At 39.3% G+C, this 27925-nt stretch overlaps 1 protein-coding gene across 1 annotated transcript in view; it reads right to left on the bottom strand.

The window, feature by feature from the left end:
- Window positions 1-26150, bottom strand: part of LOC128696342 (uncharacterized) — a 40007-nt gene extending 13857 nt beyond the window's left edge. Inside the window, exons 1-6 of the mRNA XM_070090320.1 lie at window positions 26040-26150; window positions 13703-14815; window positions 10987-11167; window positions 10431-10669; window positions 8570-8703; window positions 6719-6908 (exon numbers count right to left, since the gene is read on the bottom strand). Coding sequence (XP_069946421.1) covers window positions 6719-6908; window positions 8570-8703; window positions 10431-10669; window positions 10987-11167; window positions 13703-14441 — 1483 coding nt within the window. The 5' untranslated portion in view covers window positions 14442-14815; window positions 26040-26150. The remainder of the gene's footprint in view (window positions 1-6718; window positions 6909-8569; window positions 8704-10430; window positions 10670-10986; window positions 11168-13702; window positions 14816-26039) is intronic.
- Window positions 26151-27925: the final 1775 nt, after the last annotated feature.

Raw genomic sequence — 27925 nt, 5'->3', positions numbered from 1 at the left:
ACTTGTATACTGTATCATCTGGTGAAGGCAAATATACCTTATAGTCAGTGGCAACTCATCCATAGGAGCTGCAGAGCTGCAGTTTCCCCCCGATGCTCACTGCCAGATGTATGACTTCAACTTTATGCTGTAATAATTTGCAACCGACAAATATATTACTTTAGAGATTCTAAAGAAAAATTGCAAAGGTTAGTGGATGAGTTTGGGAATGTGTGTAAAGGTAGAAAGATGAAAGTGAACATAGAAAAGAGTAAGGTGATGAGGGTGTCAAATGATTTAGATAAAGAAAAATTGGATATCAATTTGGGGAGGAGGAGTATGGAAGAAGTGAATGTTTTCAGATACTTGGGAGTTGACATGGCAGCGGATGGATTTATGAAGGATGAGGTTAATCATAGAATTGATGAGGGAAAAAAGGTGAGTGGTGCGTTGAGGTATATGTGGAGTCAAAAAACGTTATCTATGGAGGCAAAGAAGGGAATGTATGAAAGTATAGTAGTACCAACACTTTTATATGGGTGTGAAGCTTGGGTGGTAAATGCAGCAGCGAGGAGACGGTTAGAGGCAGTGGAGATGTCCTGTTTAAGGGCAATGTGTGGTGTAAATATTATGCAGAAAATTCGGAGTGTGGAAATTAGGAGAAGGTGTGGAGTTAATAAAAGTATTAGTCAGAGGGCAGAAGAGGGGTTGTTGAGGTGGTTTGGTCATTTAGAGAGAATGAATCAAAGTAGAATGACATGGAAAGCATATAAATCTATAGGGGAAGGAAGGCGGGGTAGGGGTCGTCCTCGAAAGGGTTGGAGAGAGGGGGTAAAGGAGGTTTTGTGGGCGAGGGGCTTGGACTTCCAGCAAGCGTGCGTGAGCGTGTTAGATAGGAGTGAATGGAGACGAATGGTACTTGGGACCTGACGATCTGTTGGAGTGTGAGCAGGGTAATATTTAGTGAAGGGATTCAGGGAAACCGGTTATTTTCATATAGTCGGACTTGAGTCCTGGAAATGGGAAGTACAATGCCTGCACTTTAAAGGAGGGGTTTGGGATATTGGCAGTTTGGAGGGATATGTTGTGTATCTTTATATGTGTATGCTTCTAGACTGTTGTATTCTGAGCACCTCTGCAAAAACAGTGATAATGTGCGAGTGTGGTGAAAGTGTTGAATGATGATGAAAGTATTTTCTTTTTGGGGATTTTCTTTCTTTTTTGGGTCACCCTGCCTCGGTGGGAGACGGCCGACTTGTTGAAAAAAAAAAAAAAAAAAAAATATATTACAGGAAAAATATGTTGTATGTTGTTTTCAACATATTTATAAGTGAATTTTTATTTTTTTTGTTGAGACGAGATTAAAAAAATGATTAAAAATAGAAGTTTGATGCAGTACAATAATAAAATCGTACCTTGACTTACGAGTGCCCCAACTTAAGAGTTTTCTGAGTTACGAGCCGTCACTCAATCTATTTTTTTTGCTTTGAGTAGCGAACCAAAATCCGAGTTACAAGTGAGCTCCAGATACACCGCCACTAGTTGGCACAGCGAATGCCACAACATCCACCCAGGATCCTGCATCTCACTTGTTCAGTGCACGTGGTTACCTCACTGTGAGAGCATCTTTCTTGTGTTGTGTTTGCGTTTGTGCTCTTTGTGCAGTTATTTTGCCAAATTTTTTTTTTTCTAACCATTGGTCCTAAGAAAGTAAGTGCAAAGGACAGTGCTGAGAAGAGGAGGATGATGATGTCCATTGAATTAAAGCATGAAATCACAGAAAAACACAAACGAGGTGTGCGTATATTCGACTTGACAAGGCAGTACGAGCGTAGTACTTCTACGATATGTACCATACTAAAGCAGGAGGAGTCGATAAAGGCTATAACACCAGCCAAGGGCATTAAAATAATTTCTAAGCTGCGGACCTCTGCCCACGAAAAGATGGAGAAGCTGCTGTTGATGTGGTTGACGGAGAAGGAGCTTGCAGGAGAAACCGTGACAGAGGGTATCCTCTTCAAGAAGGTACGAGGCATTTACGCTGATTTGCTGCAGCAGACCCTAGGCACTTCAACGGACAAGGCACTGGAAGTCATTTAAAGCCAGTCGGGGCTGGTTCGACAATTTTAAAAGGAGGGCTGGCATTTGCTCTGTCATCAGGTATGGTGAGGCAGCGAGCTCGGATGAGAAGGCAGCTGAGGATTACCTCAAAATTTTTGCAGAAGTGATAGCAGCCTAAGGATACATCCCTCAACAAGTCTTCAACTATGACAAGAAGAAGATGCCAAGGAGGACTTACATAAATGCAGAGGAGAAAAGATGCTAGGCCACAAACCCATGAAGGACAGGTTAATTCTCACACTGTGCACCAATGCGAGTGGCGACTACAAAATCAAGCTGCTGCTCATATATCATTCAGAAAACCCCAGAGCCTTTAAGTTGCATAAGATTCTAAAAGAAAAACTGCAGGTTATGTGGAGGGCAAACCTGAAGGTGTGGGTCACCAGGCAGTTTTTTGTGGAGTGGGTAAACCTGGTCTTTGGTCCTGCCATTAAGAAGTATCTCCAGGAAAATAATCTACCCCTGCAAGCCCTTCTTGTCCTGGACAATGCACCTGCTCACCCACCAAACCTCAAAGACAACATTCTCAAAGGGTTCAAGTTCATAAAGGTTCTCTGCCTTCCACCCAACACTACCCCTATCCTGCAGCCCATGGATCAGCAGGTGATTTCTAATTTCAAGAAGCTCTTCACCAAGCACCTGTTTTGCCACTGCTTTGAGGTGATGGAAACCATAAACTTCACCCTTCAAGAGTTCTGGAAGGACCACTATAACATCATGATATGCCTCAGAATTATAGATATGGCCTGGCAGGGGGTTACAAGGAGGACCTTGATCTCTGCGTGGAAGAAGCTGTGGCCTGAGGTTGTGTCTGAAAGGGACTTCAAAGGATTCGAACCCGAAGCAGCAGTGGTAGAGGAGACTGTGTCCTTTGAAAAGTCCATGGGCATGGAGGTGGATGAAGGAGATGTGAACGAGCTCATCAGGGATCATTCCGAGGAACTGATGACAGAAGGGTTAAAAGAACTACAGACGCAGCAGCATATGGAGGTTTTGCAGGAAATTGGCACAGCAGAGGAGCCAGATGTGGAGGAGGTTATCTCTACAAGTGAGATAAAGGAAACGTTGGGAATCTGGGAGAGGCTTTCAGAATTTATTGAAAAGAAACACCCAAAAAAAGTTGCAACTGGTCATATGTTGGCGCTATTTAATGACACTTGCCTAACTCATTTCCAAAACATTCTGAAAGGGAGGATGAAACAAACCACCTTAGACAGATTTTTATTGTAATGTCCTGCATATGAAGGTGACGAAAGCGTGGCAAAAAAGGCAGAAATCAGTTAAAGTGAAAAAAAAAATTGTAGCAATTAAGTGCAGCAATAAAGTGTAGCATTAACCCTTTGACTGTTTACGTCGTATATATACGTCTTGCGCGCCACTGTTTCTGACGTATTTATACGCCTAAATTCTAGCGGCTTCAAATCAAGCAGGAGAAAGCTGGTAGGCCCACATGTGAGAGAATGGGTCTGTGTGGTCAGTGTGCACCACATAAAAAAAATCCTGCAGCACGCAGTGCGTAATGAGAAAAAAAAACTGACCGTTTTTTTGGATTAAAATGCCGACTTTGAGGTGTATTTTTGTATAGTATTTATTGTTGTATTCTCGTTTTCATGGTCTCAGGTGATAAAATGGAAAACATATTATAGAAATAGAGATGATTTTCATTACTTTTACTATGAAAACGACCTTGAAATTGAGCTCAAAGTAGCAGAAATGTTCGATTTTTACCAATGTTCAGGAGTAAGCAAATTACACCACACGTCCAATACACGTCAACTGGGGAGTCTAACATTCTTTTACTAGTGTACTGATATTATTTATACCATTTTTACAATAATGCAGTAGTCTGCATAACAGTAAATTTTGTATTTTTTTGTATGAATAAAAAATCAAAATAGAAAGCAATAGTAATATAAGAGGGGCCTAGAGACGTGACTAATGAACAGAGGATATGTTGTTTTAGTGCCAAGAATGTCTACATTGTTTATTCTGGACCCTATTTTGAAATTGGCATCTTTTTTAATTTGCATGAAATTGGCCAAATTGCCAAATTCTGACCACTTTATTGGGTAGATCAAATCAGTAAATGGGCGGTTTCTTGTACTCAACTGATAGAAAAAATGGAGTTCTAAAGAAATAGCTATGAGTTTGGTCAACTGGAACAATGGAATTGGCCAAAAACAGGGCTCGAAGTTGGCGAAATTGCTGATGCGTATATGTCGCTGAGACCTCTAACTTCGCGGGAGCGTAATTCCGTGAGTTTTCGACCAAATTTCGTACTTTTGGTGTCATTACCATCGGGAAAAGATTTTTTTTTTTCCAAAACTTTTGCGACATAGAATGACAGTTTCAGAAAGGGGCCTGCGACAGCCAAAGGGTTAAGAGCATAGCTATTAAGTTAAGCGATTAAGCAATGGCATTTAAAAGCACAAAACGAAACGAACTCCTCCAATCTCCTCTGCCTATCTTTTCCACCCTCCACCTCCGCCAGCATCTTCTGTTAGCCCAAGTCGTCTGATCTCCAAGGTAAATACACTTTATAAAACCAGTTTATTTCTTTACGTTCTCTTTTATTACGTTTTTATACAATATTTCTTATTTATAAATACATTTTTCTTTAGAAATCCGTAACAAAAAAAAATGGGGTGGGTTTTTTGGGGGCTGAAACAGATTAATGGCATTTCAATTAATTTCAATGAGGAAAATTTCTTTGATATACAAACAAATTGAGTTATGAGCTCGGTCACGGAACGAATTAGACTTGTAAGTCAAGGTGCCACTGTATAGGTATTACTGGTGTTACATCTGGCAGCGAGGAGCTGCATCTGATGCAGCACACACCCAGTTCCAATTGGTCTATTTAATTTTAAAAATTATTACTTTAATAATGTTTATTATGCTGTTCTACGAGGCTTGCAGTCACACAGTCCTCCCATTCTATTTTTTGATGAGCCGCCACTGCTTATAATCTACTGTTGAGCTCTGTTTGCTCCACAATCCCATTACAACCAGGTCTCACAGGCCATTCATTACCCGTGTTCATAATAGGTGTTCCTTTGCTTACATTCCAACAGCATGTCAAATCAAAAAAGAAATGTTATCATCACTTATTTCAATCAAATAAACTTTCACATGCCTCCTGGATGCTCAAAACCACCTTTACACCTTCCTTCCAACCATTTCTGGGATGCTTCCTACACCTCCTTTCACCCCTTTTGGGAAACCTGTCTTGTTCCATCCTTCTCTGAGTAATAAAACCATCTCAATTCCTCTTCCATTCTTTGAATTATTCTTTTCATACCACCACACTATCTTCTAATTTCTTCACTTATTCTCTGTATAATATTTACACATTTTAAACACAGCATATCCACTGCCTCCAGCTTCCTCCTCACATCAAGATTCAAAGTATTGGCACTGCTATACTCTAAATATATTTTTCCCTTCCACAGCCATTGATAAAGTTCCTTCTTTCCTCTCTAAGGATACTATCAACATTCCACCTACCTTTTTTTCCCTCACCTATTTTACAATTCATCTCGTTTTTCATGCACTCATCTGTCAACACATCCACCTGCAAATACCTAAATGCTTTTGCTATTATATATGGTAAATCATCCTGATTTACCAAACAAAACCCTAACTCACACACTAGTGGTAGTGTATTATCATACATGAACATCAAGCAAATGGGTCTGAATTTTGGTTTCCTTGAGGGAACACAGTATTAGTGTTAATTTGGTTTAGAAGCTTTCATAACATTGTATAAATATATAATAACGAGCACCTTAACAAATATCTTACTAAATGAGAAATATATCTTTCTGCCTCACTGAGTCTGTAGTAAAGATTTCAAGACTGGGTTTGTACAATAAATGCGACACTGCTGTTTCCCTGCCTTTTTTTCTGTATTTGTTTGCTTCTACATTCTCCCTTATGCATATATGCTTCCTGAAAGGAATTCTGAACAAAATTCATAACTGTTCCATTTTTTTGGGGATAGTCATACCTAGAATGCAAAACTTTAAGAAATGTTTCAGGAGAAATCAGTTTAACCTTTAAATAAAACAAATCTGAACAATGTATTTGACCAATAAAATTATTGCAGGTGCAGTACTTCAACCATAGGTTCTAACACCCTAAGATACAAGATGTATAAATGAAGTTCCATTTTATGAACATACTGCTGGTATTTCTCTAATTTTAGAAAGAACTGCTCAAAACTGCATTTTTTTTTTTTAACACACCAGTCATATCCCACCAAGGCGGGGTGACCTAAAAAAGAAAAACTAAAGTCTTTCTTTTTAAATTTAGTAATTTATACTGAAGATGGGGTTACCAGCCCCTTGCTCCCAGCATTTTAGTTGCCTCTCATGACACACATGGCTTACGGAGAAAGAATTCTTTTCCACTTTCCCCATGGAGAAAACTGCAATTTTCAATATTAATTTTTACCAATTCTTTTATTGTAAAGCAAATAATTTAAAATACAAGACAGCTTTAACTTCATTGTATTACAATACAGCATACCTACCTGACCTGGTACGTGAATTAAATATACATATTTTAAATTCTATTTGAAATAGTAACAAAAGAGCATTGGAAAGCAAGTTCTTGCCTTTGGGAGGTAGTTTAGAAGCCAATGGAAGGGCAAAAGGAAGTGTACTGGTTGTGGTGATGACAGCCAGATCCCAGACACTTGGCTCCTGGATGCCTGATTCAGTCTGGTGGTTCAATGTACTTGGTTGAGTTTGGTGAATCACTTGTCCTTGTAAGCTTCTACCATCTGATAAAATTATTCTGACATCCTGAAAAAATGGCATACCAACTATAATACTCCAGTTACAGTATATTATTTTGAATTTTAAGGTGAATGTGACATTCTAACATCATACCTGTTGATCACCATGAGGTACAGAAGATGTACACTACCATGGTTAAATTTTCATCTTGAGACAAAAGCATTTCCATGCAAAGCCATCAAATACAACCAAAGGATGACACAATTATGAAAAAGCTTCACAACTTAACATCTACACTGACCTTTAAGTATTATATTAACTGAAGAACTACTGTATCTACAGACTTATAAGCAGTAGTATTTCCAACACATATACATAATCTACACTGCATGAGCACTATCTCTATATTAACCCTTTCAGGGTCCAGAGGTCAAATTTCAAAGTGTGCAACCAGTGTCCAAGAATTTTCAAAAAATAATTTTGTTATTTTTTCTTATGAAATGGTAGAGAATCTTTTTCTGAAGGTAATAAAACAAAAAGTACGAAATTTGATGGAAAATTGACAAAATTATGCTCTCGCGAATTTTGATGCATCAGCGATATTTACTTATCGGCGATTTTGCGGAATTTGACTCCTATTTTAGGCCAATTACATTATTCCAGTCGACCAAATTCTTAGCTATTTCACTAGTATTACTTCTATTCTATCGATTGAGCACAAGAATTCACCAAGTCAATTGTTTCAACTACAAAATAAAGTGATAGGAAATTGGTAATTTGGCCAATTTAATGCAAAGTTCAAAATACTCCAATTTCAAAATAGGGTCCAGAATAAATTTACAATGCAGGCATTCCTGGAACTAAACTAACATTTCCTATGTACATTAGTTATGTTTTCAGGCTTCACTAATGAATTCCATTTTGGATTTTTATTCACATAATGAATTTTTATTCAAACCAAAAAAATGAAGATTTACTGTTATGCAATATTGTAATAATTGTATAAATAATATCAGCACATTTGTGAATGTATATTAGACCCACCAGCAGGCGTGTATTAGACATGCGAGGTCATTTGTTTACTCTTGAATATTGGCAAAAATTTAACATTTCCACTACTTTGAGCTCAGTTTCAAGCCATTTCCAATACTAAAACCAATCAAAATCATCTTTATTTTTGTAATATGTCTTCCATTCTATCAAATGAGACCAAGAAATCGCAAATACAACTATAAAAAACATACAAAAAACACTGCAAAGTCGCTGTTTTAATCGAAAATTACAGTCTCAGTTTTTTCTCTCATTATGCACTGTGTGCTGCAGGATTTGTTTTATGTGGTGCACACATACCACAAAGAAATATTTTCTCATATCTAGGCCAAAATTTACCGCTCACAGCTTATCAGAGTGAGCTGAGCTCATGACGTAGATCTACGGTTTGGACCCTCAACATAAAGCCGTAGATCTACGGCATGGACCCTCAAGGGGTTAAACCAGTGTTCTTTAGTTCGCCAGATAATCCACCAACCATATAATAATAATAATAACTGACTTTATTTACTGGTTGACTTATAAGTTAAAATGTTAGATAATCAAAATTTGTGAATATGGAACCCCTCAAAATTCATAGGGATGACTCTACTAACACAGCTAAAGTAAAAGAATTCAACAAAAAATATTTAGTAATTGGAATGTTTTCACAAAAAAAGTTAATTTTAGTAACTCACTCCACTAGTGGCCGGATGAGTAACATGAGCACATGTTAGGATGACTCCTGGCGAGGTATTTATTATGATGCCACTTCCGTAGCCTTTGCCACAGCAAACAGCCACAATGCCCCTATTTAAATGGTGAGCATATTCTGTGAAAATAGTAATAAGAGAACCCATTACAATGAGGTCCTCAAAGTAGCTATGCATGCATGCATATTGGGGGTTCCATTGCTAAGAGTTAGGGTATTAGACAACTTGCATGTGGTCGCCCATCCAGTTACCAATTTATGTGTGTGTGTCTTTGCTCCAACCCTACACCTGACCCTAGGACCTCAGTACACTGCACCAATTTTCACACCAATGTACCTAACCAGTATAAAAGGGAGCTGTTTGTTTCTCTGCATGGCTCAATAATAATATACTCAAATTAAGTGCTAAACCCATAAGTCATACAGCACAAACTCTCCAAACCTTCAAAGGTAAGGGTGACCCCTTACCCAGCCAGACAGGTCCATTCTCCCAGCTAACTCCTTTCCTCCCAGGGTAGACTGGTCTGCTCTCCCTGCTAATTCTTCTACCACCTCTCCTAGGTGAGACTGGTCTACTTTCCCTGCTAATTCTTCTACCTCTCCCAGGCTGGATTGGTCCACTCTCCCTGCTAACTCTCGTGGCTCAATAACAGTCCTGGACAAAACATTTTAATAAAAGCTTTCTCTAAGTGTCTATGTATATTACCCTACATTATGTTATACCTAACATGTACTATGAGATAAAAAAAATTAGGAAAACTGAAGGAAAAATATTGTCTTCTTCTTTCAACAAACCAGCCATATTGCACCAAAGCAGGGTGGCCCAAAAAGAAAAAAACAAAAGTTTCTCTTCTTGACTTCATATATACAGAAGGGGTTACTAGCCCCTTGCTCCCAGCATTTTAGTCGCCTGTTATGACATGCATTGCTTACAGAGGAAGAATTCTGCTCCACTTCCCCACAGAGATAAGAAATAAACAAGAACAAGAACTAATAAGAAAACCCAGAGGGGTGTGTGCATATATGATTGTATATGCATGTGTAGTGTGACCTAAGTGTAAGTAGAAGTAGCAAGATGTACCTGAAATCTTGCATGTTTATGAGACAGAAAAAATACACCAGCAATCCTACCATCATGTAAAACAATTACAGTTTTACACTCACTTGGCAGGATGGTAGTACCTGCCTGGATAGTTGCTATCTACCAACCTACTACAGTGGACCCCCGGTTAACGAACTTTTTTCATTCCAGTAGTATGTTCAGGTGCCAGTACTGACCGAATTTTTTCCCATAAGGAATATTGTGAAGTAGATTAGTCCATTTCAGACTCCCAAACATACACGTACAAACGCACTTACATAAATACACTTACATAATTGGTCGCATTTGGAGGTGATCGTTAAGCGGGGGTCTACTGTACCTAGGAAGGCAAAATATATCTTCATCTTTTTTTGCACATTAATCACACACAAATAATACATTTGCCTACATTAAAGCCTATGTGACAAAAGTGATCAAATATAGAAAATATCAGTACTGATGTTAACATTAGTCTGAAACATGTGGACTAGTGACAATAACCATCCACCTGTCCAGCAAGATAGCACTAGAAATCTTCTGTAGGATACCTCAAAGACACACACAGGCAGCTCAAATAGTCATTCTTCCTTTATCAATCATATCTACCTTTAAGAAAATTAATCATGCTTAATAATGGCCTATATTTTCTTGAACAAACAGGTTGTTAAGATCATTTCTAATTTGGCAGTACAATAACAATAATACATCATAGCTCACTCCTCTATATTTATCTTTAACCGTTAGTCGTTTTTCACATAACTCTCACCTGACTTAAGATATTCCTTCCTGGGAATGTGGTCAAGTGATTGCCCCAAATGCTTAATTTCTATTGACTTGTCATGCCTGAGAGACTGTCCAGCCTTTCTGTCTTCCTTATCAACCTCAGACTTTAAGGAGCAGAGTAGAGTTTGCAGAACTTGATTTGCCGACGCAAGAAGAGTGAGTCCAAGCCACTCGCCATCTCTCCAGCAGAAAGGTGAGATAACAAGTCCACATAGATGTTTCCTTGCAAGGCAAAAAAAATAATAATCGTGCTAATACAAAATAGTGGCAAATTTTTAAATGTGCTGGGAACTTTTCCATTAAACAAATCTTTCAATGCAGCAATAATGAAAAGATGAATTTCAATATTATACGTACAAGTCATCTAACAAATGTTAAATGTAACAGGGGTCTTTCCTGAGGACTTTGCCCAAAATTTGGATTCTAATTCAAATTACTGTACTAGAATTATACACATGCATGGGGAAGTACTAAATCCATAGAGCAACAATAATTTTGAGGTGAAAGACAGTAAACAGTTGTGTATACACTAGACTTACATTCCTTCTATTACTGTAAAAACTGGAGCACCCTCAGACCCCATGATGCACCTGGCATCTGTAAACATGATATTCGCAGCAATGTGGTCAACATTGCTAATGATACCACTACTGAGAGAGTTAAGGAACACACCAGGAGCCAAGGAACCAAAAGGAGAGCTCTCTACATAAACAGTCATTCCTGGAAGTATAAATCTATTTTAAACTCAAGAATATATTTGATATAGATTTAAAAAAATTGGCACAGAAACAGTGATTACGTGTGAGTGAGGTGAAAGTGCTGAATGATGATGAAAGTATTTTTCTTTTTGGGGATTTTCTTTCTTTTTTGGGTCACCCTGCCTCGGTGGGAGACGACCGACTTGTTGAAAAAAAAAAAAAATCTATTTTAAAGTATAGATCTATTTTAAAGTCAAGAGTAAATTTAATATAAAGATTTTTAAAAAAACTGGCAAGTAAATTATCATATATAAAACTATTTTATAGTATAAATCTATTTTTAACTCAAGAATAAATCTGACAAAGATTTAAAAAAAATCGGCAAGTAAATTATGATGTGCCAAATTTCACTCCCAATCTTTTAAATGCTTTTAAATACAATTCATCTAAGAGGACGTCTCCAACTGTCAATATATGACCTTTATCAGTGAATTTGATCTTGACTTACAAAACTAGTTCTTGATCAAGAGATAATACACAAGAGTGAAATGTAATAAAAAATTATTTTTAATTCCATTTATGAGTTTAAAAACTTACTCGCAGAATACTATTTTTTTTAATATGTGGATTTTAACCATGCTAGTGAAAAGTTCAGATGTTGTACTCAGTATCAACTTGATAACAGTAAGCTCGGTAAAATTCTTCTTCAAATGCTCTTAAGAGCTTTGTTAACATGGTAAACTGATTACCAGTAAATCTGCCTATAACTAAGTAAAAAATCTACCACCTTATTCTGATTTTGTTGGATTAAATAACACAGGTTTGTGTAAACATAATCTTGAAGTATTGCATTTCACTGAATTATATAAAACAAATATCATTTCTATACATTAGTAGCTCTTGTATTTAACATTTTCAATTTTTAAAACTATTAAATAATACTCTTATAAAGTTTGTTTACTCTAGCAGCACTTTTAGCTTTGGCTTGTCTTATATATACCCCTCAAGGAAGGCTCCTTGACGCTGGTGAGGGGCTCTTGATCTAGGAAATTGGATCTGTGCTCCAGTTCCCTGAATTAAGCCTGAATGCCTTCCATCCCCCCATAGGCGCTGTATAATCCTACGGGTTTAGTGCTTCCCCCTTGATTATAATAATAATAATTGTCTTATATACCAGTGTTATGGAATTCCTCAAGTTCACAATTCTTACAGAAGCTTTAATAATATATACTATCCTGGATAACTGTACAAATTCTTTCATTCTTCTTCTGCTGTAACCTACTTTATCACATAAACAATGGAGTTTATTCATGCTTTTGTGTAACACTCATCATGAATGCCATAATTCTGAATGAATTTGCCATTTAACAAATTATATTTCAAATTTAAACATCTTTGGTGAGACCTCATTTAGATTATGTTTAGTTCTAGCTGCCATATTAAAGAATGGTCATAAATGCACTTAAAAATATACAGAGAAGAATAATGATTTTTTTTTTCAACGAACTGGCCGTATCCCACCAAGGCAAGGTGACTCAAAAATAAAAATAAAAATTTTTCTTTTTAAATTTAGTAATTTATGCACGAGAAGGAGTTACTAGGCCTTTCCTCCCAATAATGAAATTAACTGCATATATTAAAAATCTGTTCTATGAAGATAAGCTGAATTTGGAGAAGCTGAAAGTGGAGAAGAATTCTTTTTCTGTCAGCCATGTGTGTCATAAGAGGTGACTAAAATGATAGGAGCAAGGAGCTAGTAACCCTTTCTCCTGTATAAATTACTAAATGTAAAAAGAAGTGCTTCTTCTTTTTCAGGTCATCCTACCTTGGCTGGAGATGGCTGGTGTGTGAAAAAAAAAATGAACAAATACCTACCAAGGCAGGATTCACAGCTATGTATTTAAGTTTGACAAATTTAGATTTAGCAGATATATGGAAGTACTAGTCTGGAAATAAAACTGTACATAACTGGAACACATTCCCAAAAGTCAATGAAGGTTGGATGGGTACACGAGTCGTTATGGTTAGGTGTGAATTGAACCTGCCTAGCATGGACCAATAGATCCACTGCAGTGTTCCACTGCTCTTCTGTCTTTAAATTGAGAAATACACACTTAAATGATTCTCTCAGAAAGCAAAAACAATCTGTATATTAATAACCATAAAATCTTGCTACATGAGAAAGACTGCAATAATGTACAATGAAGACAGTGAAGGGAGATTAAAATATTTGTACAGGATGGTACTTTAAATGTATATAGTGATGTTATATTTTAAAATGTCCAATTTCCTACTCAAAAGATAACCTTTGCAACTTCTCTTAATTTTTTTAACACACTGGCCATCTCCCACTGAGGCAGGATGACCAGAAAAATAAACACTTTCACCATTTTTTACACTATCACTGTCTTGCCAGAGGCACACAGATATGACAGCTTTGATGTCCCTTTATTTCCTGTTCATGTAATTTAGTCCGTCCCTTAAAATCAATAGCCATATATGCCACACAATATTTTTAAGTCCAACATTTGTCAAAATATTTTCATTGTAAACATACCTTTACTACTTATGCCTGTGAAAGATAGCATTTTTTGAGTAAGATAAATAACATCTTGACTAGAAGCTTCCATGATGTAGTCATGACTCTTTTCTGGTATAATCTTGAGTAGCACAAAAGTGGAGATGATGAGAGTTTCAAGAGCAGCAGCATATTTATATTTTGCAGTCTCTCTAAACTTCCATCCATCAGAAGCTGGCATAATGCTTGCAATACTTTTCTTGATCCCAGGATGAAAAAACATCAAATCAACACTGGCTGGGAAAGACAAATAGTTGGATGTTGCTTTTTGTAATGATCTGGATGGCCAAGAGATTTGACTACCATTAAGGAATATATTATTCTGCTCTCTAATGGGAAATAAGGAACCTGCATTTTCTTTTTGCATTTGGTTATTATAGTCTTTAGAATTCATTGGTTTATTAAGACACTGTTTGTTGGCTTGAGCAGACTCTAATGAAGAAGCAAATTGCTCTGCTGGTAACAGTACTTGGAAACTTGACTGAGTCGACTGAAGGACCGAGTTCAACACGTTTGCTTTGTTTCCATTGCGTGTGTAACCCTTTAATACAAGTTCTTGAACAAGTGGTTGGGCTCTTCTATCTTTCAAAATATCAATTACAATTGTGCCATGAGTAAGGACTACTCCTTTACCCATGTAAATCCCAGAACAACTGAGACTTTCTGCAGTATTTTTCTCTTGGCAGTATTCCACTATCGTTCCAAATGCTTCCATCATGCAGTATAATAATTTTTTTTTTTTAAATAAAAGTTAAACTATTTGCCTTGAAATTTCCTCACAAAAATAATTTGTTAATTTCTCTCACTTGTTAAACTCAGAAAAAATATAACTAAAATACCATTGTTCATATTGTAATATCACATTAAATGGCTACATAAAACTGATAAGTTCTGAAAAGATTCACTACAGTGCTAGGAAATCATATACATTAAGTCATATACAGCACTTTACTATTAAACTTTCACAATATATCTTTTATACAGTACAGTATATGTACATTGCAATAATTATTTTTGCACTTCCTCATCTAGAGTTTTCAGCAGCTCCCTCTCTCTCCTCTCATGAATTTTCCTTATGCAGTCCTCAATTTCCTGAAAGAAAAGTAAATTATTAATATGTATCCTAAGAATTACCACAAATTAAAAAAACAGACAATTCTGACTTAATGAACTTTGTCAATGAAATTAATTAAAAATTAATTTAACCAATGCACCTTAAGGATATTAGACAATTCTGAATTTAAAGGATTTTATCCTTTGCTTTCAAATGTTATCCAGCCACACATTTTCTCTGTTAAATCCAAAATCTGTTAAATCAAGGTTTTACTGTACAGAATGTCCTTGAAATTTCAAACAATTTTTCTCAGTGTTGAAATTTTAATCCCTCAGGCATGTAGGCTGTGAATCGGCAATTTATAGTCCAGCTTCTAAAACATGCAGGTCATACTTGCACTCTGACCATCAGAAATGGAAATTAGTCACTCTGTCTGACTTTTTGGGTTATCCTAGGTACTTTACACATATGCTGCTATGTATGATAATTCTTTGTAACTGTATCTGTGTATACCTAAATAAACTTACTTATTGAATATTCTGTGGTGTGCAGCAAGTTTTCATTGATAGGGTTAAATTTCAATCCAGTAGGGGCAGATAGGGTGAAATTTCAACCCAGAAGGGGCAGATAGGGTGAAATTTCAACCCAGAAGGGGCAGACAGGGTGAAATTTCAACCCAGAAGGGGCAGATAGGGTGAAATTTCAATCCAGTAGGGGCAGACAGGGTGAAATTTCAACCCAGAAGGGGCAGATAGGGTGAAATTTCAACCCAGAAGGGGCAGACAGGGCGAAATTTCAACCCAGAAGGGGCAGATAGGGTGAAATTTCAATCCAGTAGGGGCAGACAGGGTGAAATTTCAACCCAGAAGGGGCAGATAGGGTGAAATTTCAATCCAGAAGGGGCTACTGTGTGACAGCCAAATTATAAAGTACTCTGTATTCCATGCTTAACCCTTTGAGGGTCGACAGGCCCTCTCCGAAACTCGTTCTCAGGGTCGGCCAAATTTAAAAAAAAAAAAAAATTATTTTCTCTTATGAAAAGATAGAGAATCTTTTCCCGATCATAACGACACCAAAAGTTTGAAATTTGATAGAAAACTTACGGAATTATGCTCTCGCAAAGTTAGCGGTCTCGGCGATGTTTACGGATCGGCGATTTTGCCCACTTTGAGCCCCATTTTCGGCCAATTTCACTGTACTAGTCGATAAAAAACATGAATATTTCGCTAGAACTCCATTTTTTCTATCGAATGGGTGCAAGAAACCACCCATTTATAAATTCAACTATCCAGTACAGTGGTCAGAATTTAGCAATTTTGCCAATTTCACACAAATTTCAAAAGATGCCAATTTCGGAATAGGGTCCAGAATAAACAAGAAAGACATTCCTGGCACTAAAATGACATTTCCTCTAGTCATTAGTCACGTCTCAAGGCCCCTCTTATATTCTTTTGCTTTCCACTTTGAATTTTTATTCTCACAAAAAATATAAGATTTACTGTTATGCAGACTACTGCGTTAGTGTAAAAAATGGTATAAATATTATTGGTGCACTTGTGAAAGAATATTAGACTCACCAGTTGACGTGTATTGCACGCTTGGCACGATTTGTTTACTTTTGAAGTTTGGTAAAAATCGAACATTTCTGCTACTTTGAGCTCAATTTCAAGGCACCTTTCATTGTAAAACCAGTCAAAATCATCTCAATTTCAGTAATATGTCTTCCATTCTATAAAATGAGACCAAGAAAACTAGAATACAACAATAAATACCATACGAAAATACACTGCAAAGTCGCTGATTTATTAAAAAAAAATGGAAAAAGTTTTTTTTTTCCCATTATGCACCGTGTGCTGCAGGATTTTTTTTAGACTGTGCACACTGACCACATAGACCCATTCTTTCATATGAAGGCCTACCAGCTTTCTCCCACTAGATTTGAGGTCGCTAGAATTTATGAGTACTAGTACGTCAAAAACCCCTACGCGTAAGACGTACTAGTACGACGAAAACCCTCAAAGGGTTAAGGAGATGCAGGTTTTGTATATTTTCACGAGTGTTTCTATAAATTACATAAATAATTACTACCATAATTCACAGAAAGATAATATAATAGCATTTACATATAAAATACATATAGAGTAGTGAAAAAAAACACTAATTTATTCACTCTAGCAGGAAAGCAATTGCTTATTACTAGATTAACTTGTATTTTTGTTACTGTCATGTCCTTGCTCTTTGTAGGTTACAAAACAGAGAGAAACCTAATGTCTTATATACAATATTGTATATGAATGAGTTTCATGTTTTTTACCCAAAATGTATACTTGGTCCCAATATGAAAAAGAAATTAATGAAATATTTTCTTAAAATACTGTATATACTTTTAAGAGATTATGATTATAAAATGATACATATATATTACACTGTCACTCACTCACTGTCTTGCCAGATGCACACTGACATTACAGTTCAGATGCCTCTCCAAATTGCAATATCCCCACCCCTCCTTTGGAGTGCAGGCACTGTATTTCCCACCTTCAGGACTCAAGTCCAGCTAGGTAGTTTTCCTGAATCCCTTCATACATGTTACTTTGCTTACACTCCAACAGCATGTTAAATCATAAAAACTATTTGCCTCCACTCACTGCTATTTAACCCTTTGACTGTTTTCGACGTATAAATACGTCTTACGAGCCAATGTTTCTGACGTATATATACTCAATAATTCTAGCGGCTTCAAATCAAGCAGGAGAAAGCTGGTAGGCCCACATGTGAGAGAATGGGTCTGTGTGGTCAGTGTGCACCACATAAAAAAAATCCTGCAGCACACATTGCGTAATGAGAAAAAAAACTGATCGTTTTTTTGGAATAAAACGCCGACTTTGAGGTGTATTTTCGTATAGTATTTAACGTTGTATTCGCATTTTCATGGTCTTAGGTGATAAAATGGAAAACATATTACAGAAATAGAGATGATTTTCATTAGTTTGACGATGAAAACGACCTTGAAACTGAGCTCAAAGTAGCGGAAATGTTCGATTTTTACCAATGTTCAGGAGTAAATAAATCACACCACACGTCCAATACACGTCAACTGGGGAGTCTAATATTCTTTCACTAGTGCACTGATATTATTTATACCATTTTTACAATAATGCAGTAGTCTGCATAACAGTAAATTTTGTATTTTTTTGTATGAATAAAAAATCAAAATAGAAAGCAATAATAACATAAGAGGGGCCTAGAGATGTGACTAATGAACAGAGCATATGTTATTTTAGTGCCACGAATGTCTACCTTGTTTATTCTGGACCCTATTTTGAAATTGGCATCTTTTTTAGTTTGCGTGAAATTGGCCAAATTGCCAATTTCTGACCACCATATTGGGTAGTCCAAATTAGTAAATGGGAGGTTTCTTGTACTCAGATGATAGATAAAATGGAGTTCTAAAGAAATAGCTATGAGTTTGGTCAACTGGAACAATGGAATTGGCTGAAAATAGGGCTCAAAGTCGGCGAAATCGCCGATACACATACGTCGCCGAGACCGCTAAATTCGCGGGAGCATAATTCCATGAGTTTTCGACCAAATTTCGAACTTTTGGTGTCATTACCATCGGGAAAAGATTCTCTATCATTTCACAAGAAAAAATAATTTTTTTGTTTTCAAAAATTGAGCGACATAGAATGAGTTTCAGAGAGGGGCCTGAAACAGTCAAAGGGTTAATAGGCTCTTGCAAGCCCGAGCACTCAAAACCTTTATCTCCCTCTCTCCAACCTTACCTAGGACGATCCCTATCCCTCCTTCCCTCCACCTCAATAATCCCCCCCTCAACCCTCTGAATAATACTTTTGGTAATGACTATGGTATTAGGATATCTCTTAAACATATCTGAGATACTTTTTTTTTTTTTTTAACAAGTCGGCCATCTCCCACTGAGGCAGGGCGACCCAAAAAGAAAGAAAATCCCCAAAAAGAAAATACTTTCATCATTATTCAACACTTTCACCTCACTCACACACAATCACTGTTTTTGCAGAGGTGCTCAGAATACAACAGCTTAGAAGCATATACGTATAAAGATAAACAACATATCCCTCCAAACTGTCAATATCCCAAACCCCTCCTTTAAAGTACAAGCATTGTACTTCCCATTTCCAGGACCCAAGTCCAGCTATATAAAAATAACCAGATTCCCTGAATCCCTTCACTAAATATTACCCTGCTCACACTCCAACAGCTCGTCAGATCCCAAATACCATTTGTCTCCATTCACTCCTATCTAACACGCTCATGCACGCTTGCTGGAGGTCCAAGCACCTCGCCCACAAAATCTCCTTTACCCCCTCCCTCCAACCTTTTTAAGGACGACCCCTACCACGCCTTCCTTCCCCTACAGATTTATAAGCTCTCCATGTCATTCTACTTTGATCCATTCTCTCTAAATGACCAAACCACCTCAACAACTCCTCTTCAGCCCTCTGACTAATACATTTATTAACTCCACACCTTCTCCTAATTTCCACACTCCGAATTTTCTGCATAATACTTACACCACACACTGCCGTTAGACAGGACATCTCCACTGCCTCCAACCGTCTCCTCGCTGCAGCATTTACAACCCAAGCTTCACACCCATATAAGAGTGTTGGTACCACTATACTTTCATAAATTCAGTTCCTTGCCTCCATAGATAACATTTTTTGTCTCCACATATACCTCAACGCACCACTCACCTTTTTTCCTTCATCAGTTCTATGATTAACCTCATCCAGGGCTTAATACATAAAGATACTCTTAAACACTATTCATCAGTTCTCACCAAAGTAATAAAGAAAGCCAAACAGCTGTACTACTCCAGCAGATTCACTGACACAAGAGGAGACATAAAAAAGACCTGGAAAACACTATCTCAGATTCTGGGCACCCACAAACTGAAAAAAAACAAGAATATTGTCCTAACTAAACCTAATGAAACACCACTGCATCTCATTGAAACAGCTAACAAGATGAACAACTTCTTCTCAACCATAGGATCTAATCTTGCCAGTAAAATCCCACATACCAACGCCCATGCTGGGGACTATCTAGATGGGAATTTCCCAAATTCCTTCTATCTTGTTCCAACTGAACCCACCGAAGTCACTGAGATTATAAAGTCACTTAAAAATAACTCAGGGAACCTGTCTCATGTCCCACCATTATTGTACAAGCGAGTGACCCATGTCCTTTCGCATGCTATTTCATTACTTTTTAACAAGTCACTAGAAACTAGCACCTTCCCGAAACTACTCAAGACAGCAAGGGTTACACCAATACATAAAGGTGGTGACCCTACAGATGTAAACAACTATAGGCCAATATCAAACTTACCATTGCTATCCAAAATCTTCGAGAAACTCGTGCACAGGAGACTGTATTCATTTATAACGGCACAAAACATACTCAACCCCTGCCAATTTGAATTCAGCAATTGTAAAAATGCTAAATCTGGTTTACACAGCATTGGAAAATAAGGAATATCCACTAGGAATTTTTATTGACCTAAGAAAAGCTTTTGACACAGTAGACCACGGCATCCTGCTCCACAAACTTGACCATTACGGTATAAGAGGTCATGCAATTGCATATTTCAAATCCTACCTTACTAATAAGTATCAGTATGTCACCATTAAAGACACAGCATCATCAACACGGCCACTTGATACTGGAGTTCCACAGGGAAGTGTCCTTGGACCCCTGCACTTCCTCATTTACATCAATGATCTTCCAAACGTATCCCAACACCTGAAACCCATTCACTTTGCTGACGACACGACTTATGTCATCTCTCACCCTAATCTTGCCACCCTCAACACCATTGTTAATGGCGAGCTGCTCAAAATATCAACTTGGATGACAGCCAATAAACTTACACTTAACACTGACAAAACCTACTACAGTGGACCCCCGCATAACGATTACCTCCGAATGCGACCAATTATGTAAGTGTATTTATGTAAGTGCGTTTGTACGTGTATGTTTGGGGGTCTGAAATGGACTAATCTACTTCACAATATTCCTTATGGGAACAAATTCGGTCAGTACTGGCACCTGAACATACTTCTGGATTGAAAAAATATCGTTAACCGGGGGTCCACTGTATATTATGTTTGGTAGCAGAGCAGGTGTTGCGCAACTTAACATTAAGATCGACAGCACTCTAATTGCCAGACATAATGAGGGCCAATTCCTAGGCCTATACCTCAACAACAACCTGAATTTCAGCACCCATATCCAACACATATCAAAAAAAGTATCCAAAACAGTTGGGATCCTCTCCAAGATACGATACTACGTGCCGCAAAATGCCCTTCTTACACTATACCATTCACTCATTTATCCATACCTCACCTTTGCTATTTGTGCTTGGGGATCAACTGCAGCAATGGGTGGGTGAAGCTTATGGGAGGAGACATGGGTAGGTGATGCTTACAGGAGACATGGGTGGGTGAAGCTTATGGGAGGAGACATGGGTAGGTGATGCTTACAGGAGACATCTGGAGTTTATCTGGAGAGAGTTCCGGGGGTCAACGCCCCCGCGGCCCGGTCTGTGACCAGGCCTCCTTAGGTCAGTGTCCCAGGATGCGACCCACACCAGTCGACTAACACCCAGGTACCCATTTTACTGATGGGGAACATAGACAACAGGTGGAAAGAAACACGTCCAATGTTTCTACTCTGGCTGGGAATCGAACCCAGGCCCTCACCGTGTGAAGCGAGAGCGTTAACCACCAGGCCACCATGGGTGGGTGAAGCTTATGGGAGGAGACATGGGTAGGTGATGCTTACAGGAGACATGGGTGGGTGAAGCTTATGGGAGGAGACATGGGTTGGTGATGCTCACAGGAGGTGACATGGGTAGGTGATTAACCCTTTCAGGGTTCAAGGCCAAAATCTGAAGTCACGCACCAGTGTCCAAGAAATTTTGAAAAAAAAAAAAAATTATTTTTTCTTACAGAATTAAAGAGCATATTTTTGTGAAGGTAATAAAACAAAAAAAATTAGAATCTGATCAGTACTTACCGAGATACAGTGCCAAGAAGTTTGTAGAAAATGATGTGGTGGCGGCAACATCGACGAATTCCACATACGCGTATTATATTATTTTGTTGTTTTAGTTGTTTTTTCTTTTCTTTTCCAATTTTTTTCTATTCCTACTAACATTTGGGGCCTGAGAGACCAATACTGTATATAATTATATATATAAACTCACTGTATTGAACACAATAACCGCACTAAAGTTATTATCATATTATTGTTTACCACTGTTGTTTATTACAATAAACATGCACAAATATTGTATAATACTAATGTTCTATCATATATTTACATATTTACAATCACTGGACATGGTTTTAGAACTGCTGGAGCTTGTGGAACTCCTTGAAACAAGGCACCATGCACAGAGGCACCTTACATTCCTCACACATAAACCGAGTGTCTTTGCGTCTTTGTTGCCGTCGTTTTGTTTGTGCACAGACAATGCATCTCTTCTGAGCAAATTTCTTTTGAGTTGAAGGAAGCTGTATTATGAAATGATCACCTTCTCTTCTCAAACGCTTGGGTATATTGTGATGAATTCGAGGACCATGTTGTATTGCAGGTGTTGTTACCTGGTACTTCATTATGAGTTGTCTGACAACAGACAAACAAAATTCACCATACGGTGGTCTGTTACCAGTCTTTATTTGGTACATATTATATGCATTCAGCATTGAAATGTCCATGAGATGGAAGAAAAGTTTCATGTACCACTTGTAACTCTTACGAACACAGTCAACAAAACCAATCTGCATGTCACACTTGTCAACCAAGCGCATGTTTTGTGTATAATCAATCACTGTCACTGGTTTTCGAATACGTTCATTAGTCACTCGATCAACTTTGCCACTGTCTTGCATTTCATTACGGTGAATGGTTGTCAACAATGTGACATCTCGTTTGTCATGCCACCGTAATGCCATGATGTCATTGGCAGTAAACACCTGCACGTCATCACCACGAACACCTGCGTTGAGCCTGGGCATATGTTTACGATTAGAACGCACTGTGCCACACACATCTGTCTTGTTCACTCGCATGAAATCACTGAGTAATGGGCTTGTGTACCAGTTATCGGTATATAATGTATGGCCCTTACCAAGATAAGGTGCCATCATGTTTCTCACTACGTCACCTGATATACCCAATAACATCTTGGTATCTTTCAATGTTTTACTACCCGTGTATACAACAATATCCAACACCAGGCCACTGTCACAATCACAGAGTACAAACAATTTTATACCAAAGCGGTTCCTCTTGCTCGGTATATACTGCTTGAATGACAGTCTACCTTTGAACAAAATCAAAGACTCGTCAATTACAAGATTCTTGAATGGATAAAAGTATATCCTGAACTTTTGTTTGAGATACATGAAAACATTTCTAATCTTGTATAACCTGTCACTTCTGTCAGGCCTGGTTTTGTCAGAGAAGTGCAACATACGTAACAGTAAGATAAACCTGTTCACTGGTATTATTTCACTGAAGGATGGGGTACAAATTAGCCGATCTGTGGACCAGTATGCTTTTATATTATGCTTATAGACGTGAGGCATAAGCATTATTGTTGCAAAAAGCAAATACATTTCTGCAACAGTCGTCTCTTTCCACCTGTGTAGTCTTGACTGTGGTGATAAGATCGTATTTGCCATGGTGTACTGAAAATACTTATTACTTTCCCTGACAATAATTTCCATCAATGGCTGGTCAAAGAATAATTCAAAGAATTCCAGTTCATTGGCCGTGGTTCCAAGGGGACAGGTAGGTAGAATTCCACTTTGCGAGTCATCAAAGTGGTGAGGGCTGGGAACAAAATTGGGATTTTGCTGCCAATCCCAGATACGGTTTGCTGGTGGATACTGGACATCATAGGCTGGTTGTACGGGTGGTTGTGGCGGGCTGGTGGGTGACGCTCCGCTTTGTCCTTGAACTGACGAGTCAGCAGCGTGGGTTCCCGCGTGGCACAGCGAGTCACGCATGGCGGTGCCACTACCACCACCAGCCCCACTAACACCATCCACTGATGTCTGTGGCCCATCCATGCCAAGTGTAGCCACATCATCCTCACTATCACTACCTAAAACGGGTGTAGGGCCACGGGATGTACTCCGGGATGTACTCCGGGATGTACTCCGTCCCCTGGGCACAGCATAGGGTACACTACCCGAGCGCATGCGGCGGCGGACATACCGACGCTTCACTGGTGAATATGTTTCCTCACTATCACTACTCGAATGATCGTCGAGCGCAATAAAATCACAATCCACGTCAGAATCATCGTCATTACTGAAGTCAGAGGCCAGGCCACGGGAAAATATTAGTTTTCTCTTACGTTTAGGAACACCCGACCGTGAGTCACGAGTGCCCACACCAGAGGTAGAAGGTCGAGGATCGTCGGGGTTTTCTGCACTATTATCGATATCCTGGTCATTATTTTCGGTCACTAACTTATCAAAGCCGTAGAATTCGTCTTCATTTCCACTTCCATCAGTGTCAGAACTATCAGACAGGAAGAGGAGAGTCCCAATTTTCCAGGGAGTGAGAGCTGACTTGCGACGAGGCATGGTGAACAAGGGTGACTGAGCCGGCGTTCCCACAATGCTATGCAGGCGCCTAGATTTTTTGTTTACGGCGCACACCCATGGCGCAGACCCATTCTCTCATATGTAGGCCTATGAGCGCTTTCGCGCTAAATTTGACGGCGCTAGAATTTTGGCATAGATCTACGGTTTGGACACTCACCGACCAGCCGTAGATCTACGGGACGGACCCTGAAAGGGTTAATTATAGCTCCACTATAGCTCCACAACGATGAGAAATTTCAATTACTCAGATATGGTAAACATGAGGAAATTAAATCTTCATCAGAGTACAAAACAAATTCTGGCCACAAAATAGAGCGAAACACCAACGTCAAAGACCTGGGAGTGATTATGTCGGAGGATCTCACCTTCAAGGACCATAACATTGTATCAATCGCATCTGCTAGAAAAATGACAGGATGGATAATGAGAACCTTCAAAACTAGGGAGGCCAAGCCCATGATGACACTCTTCAGGTCACTTGTTCTATCTAGGCTGGAATATTGCTGCACACTAACAGCACCTTTCAAGGCAGGTGAAATTGCCGACCTAGAAAATGTACAGAGAACTTTCACGGCGCGCATAACGGAGATAAAACACCTCAATTACTGGGAGCGCTTGAGGTTCCTAAACCTGTATTCCCTGGAACGCAGGAGGGAGAGATACATGATTATATACACCTGGAAAATCCTAGAGGGACTAGTACCGAACTTGCACACGAAAATCACTCACTACGAAAGCAAAAGACTTGGCAGACGATGCACCATCCCCCCAATGAAAAGCAGGGGTGTCACTAGCACGTTAAGAGACCATACAATAAGTGTCAGGGGCCCGAGACTGTTCAACTGCCTCCCAGCACACATAAGGGGGATTACCAACAGACCCCTGGCAGTCTTCAAGCTGGCACTGGACAAGCACCTAAAGTCAGTTCCTGATCAGCCGGGCTGTGGCTCGTACGTTGGTTTGCGTGCAGCCAGCAGCAACAGCCTGGTTGATCAGGCTCTGATCCACCAGGAGGCCTGGTCACAGACCGGGCCGCGGGGGCGTTGACCCCCGGAACTCTCTCCAGGTAAACTCCACACAATTACAGCAAGATGTTAATTATGAAACTAAAATTTTTAATAGGGTTTAATACACAAGTTTAGATATTTATAATTGTCTGTAATTGTGTAAAGTGACTCAGGGTAACCCAGTCATGTCATTGTTTCTGCTCTTATTGTTTTAATTCACAGTGAAGTATTAAACTTATGGTGGCCATACAGTGCCAAGGAAATGGGAGGTAATTATGTTTGATCCAAGGAAAGGGAACGTAACGCCATTCTACTGGATCAAGAGCCTTTCACCAACATCAAAGTACCTCCTGCAAGGTGATCATTATATTTAGAAGTGATAAACTCGTAGGGATGATACAGTACCTGGGCAAATTAGCTTCAATCCAAGTAAATGGAGGGCATACCCACTTCCTTGGATCAAGAGCCCTTCTGCTCCTAGGCACCTTCATTGAAGGTCAGTGCGGATAATTACACCAGGAAAAACAAGATCAAGAAATAATATTCCACATTATTTAGCCTAATAACCAATAAACACTTACCTTTAATAATAACCTCTAGAAAAGATGCTGCAATAAATTATCTAAAATATCTTAATAAAGAGTTGTTGTTGTTATAAGGGTGACCAACAAGTGTGTCGTAGTTGATGTGTTGGTACATAAGGGCGCACCAGCCTGAGCCGCACTCGACCCTCCCTCCATCAACACTACATCTGATTTAGTATTATTATTATGTAAGAAGGGAGTCTATATGGAGAGAAAAAGAGAGGTTAAGAGAGTGGTGAAGTTAGTTTAATATGTTTATTATGCACCCCATACCCATCCTGTGGGCGGTAGTCAAAAGATTACAGAGGTACATAATAGGTCCAGGGACTGGACTCCAAAGTTTTGATAGCTGAGCAAGTTACAAAGGTAATGAACTAGATCTGGTCATAATCATGACCAAGTTACAAAGGTAATGAGCTCCAGGTAGAGCTGGTCACACTCATGAATAATTGCAAAGGTAATGAATCATAAACACATTAATCATGAGAGTTTACGAAGGTAATGAGCTCCAGGTAGAGCTGGTCACAATCATGACAAGTTTCAAAGGTAAGATAAGATAAGATAAGATTTCGTTCGGATTTTTAACCCCGGAGGGTTAGCCACCCAGGATAACCCAAGAAAGTCAGTGCGTCATCGAGGACTGTCTAACTTATTTCCATTGGGGTCCTTAATCTTGTCCCCCAGGATGCGACCCACACCAGTCGACTAACACCCAGGTACCTATTTGCTGCTAGGTGAACAGGACAACAGGTGTAAGGAAACGTGTCGAAATGTTTCCACCCGCCGGGAATCGAACCCGGGCCCTCCGTGTGTGAAGCGGGAGCTTTAGCCACCAGGCCACCGGGCCACCCCACATGATTACAATCATAGACAAATTACAGAGTAATGAGCAGTTAACAAGCATAGTAGGGAATTCACCCATTGCCCCAACAGATGTTGCTAGGTGCCTGTCTCTCCTCGGTAGACAGCCATTGCAAACAGCAGCAAGTTGCCCTGGGATCTGCTGCTTGCACGAGCACCATCGACCCTCCCCAAGAGGTCCAAGAAGCCAGTGACTCCGTTAGCAGCCCGATGGAGAGCTGTCCTAGGGACATGTCAGCGTCCTGGTGGACGCCAAGTTGATTGAAGATCCCAGGCCCTCGTGTGCACGGATATTGAAGCTCGAGGAACTGAGTACACACTGCCTGTGGCACACCTGGCAGCTGCCTCGCGGTCGAACTCCACGATGCTGTCCCTGTAGTGGAAGTTCCTGTGAGCCCGGCACTCCCTGCAGTGCCATCGCTGACATCGTGGGTTAGGGGAGAAGTACCCTCTACAGATGGGGTGGCGCTGGGAGTTGGGTGGGTGAGGCGGGGGAGACGGGCAGGGGTGAGGCGTTATGAGAGGGTCACTGTTTACTACACACGCCCTCCCCCTCCCCCCCAGCGGAGAGGGGGGGAGGCGCTGACTGGTCCTGACTCGACAACACCAAATCCTCTGAAACTGCACAACACTTCAACTATTTACACTGAAACGATGCACTGGGATGTCCGTTCGCTGCTCTGGTATCTTCTCAAAGCATTCACACTGAGTTCTGTTAAGTAGGGACCTGGTCAGCCTCTTTGACCAGGAGCTATCCTTGAAAATCCCGCAGCTAGCCCGCTACACTACCTGCCGTGTCAGCCAAGTTGAGCCCTGTGCTCAACAACACCAGACCCTCTAAAACTGCACAACACTTCAACTATTTACGCTGAAACGATGCACTGGGATAAAAAGAGAGCACATGAGAGAGTGGGTGAAATGTTATCAAAAAATTTTGTTGAAAATAAGAAAAAGTTTTGGAGTGAGATTAATAAGTTGAGGAAGCCTAGGGAACACGTGGATTTGACAGTTAAAAATAGGAA

The sequence above is a fragment of the Cherax quadricarinatus genome, chromosome 31, assembly GCF_038502225.1.
Source record: "Cherax quadricarinatus isolate ZL_2023a chromosome 31, ASM3850222v1, whole genome shotgun sequence".
In the NCBI taxonomy this organism is placed as follows: domain Eukaryota; kingdom Metazoa; phylum Arthropoda; class Malacostraca; order Decapoda; family Parastacidae; genus Cherax; species Cherax quadricarinatus.
Note: the sequence above shows the minus strand (reverse complement) of the source record. Positions and strands in the feature narration are given on the sequence as shown.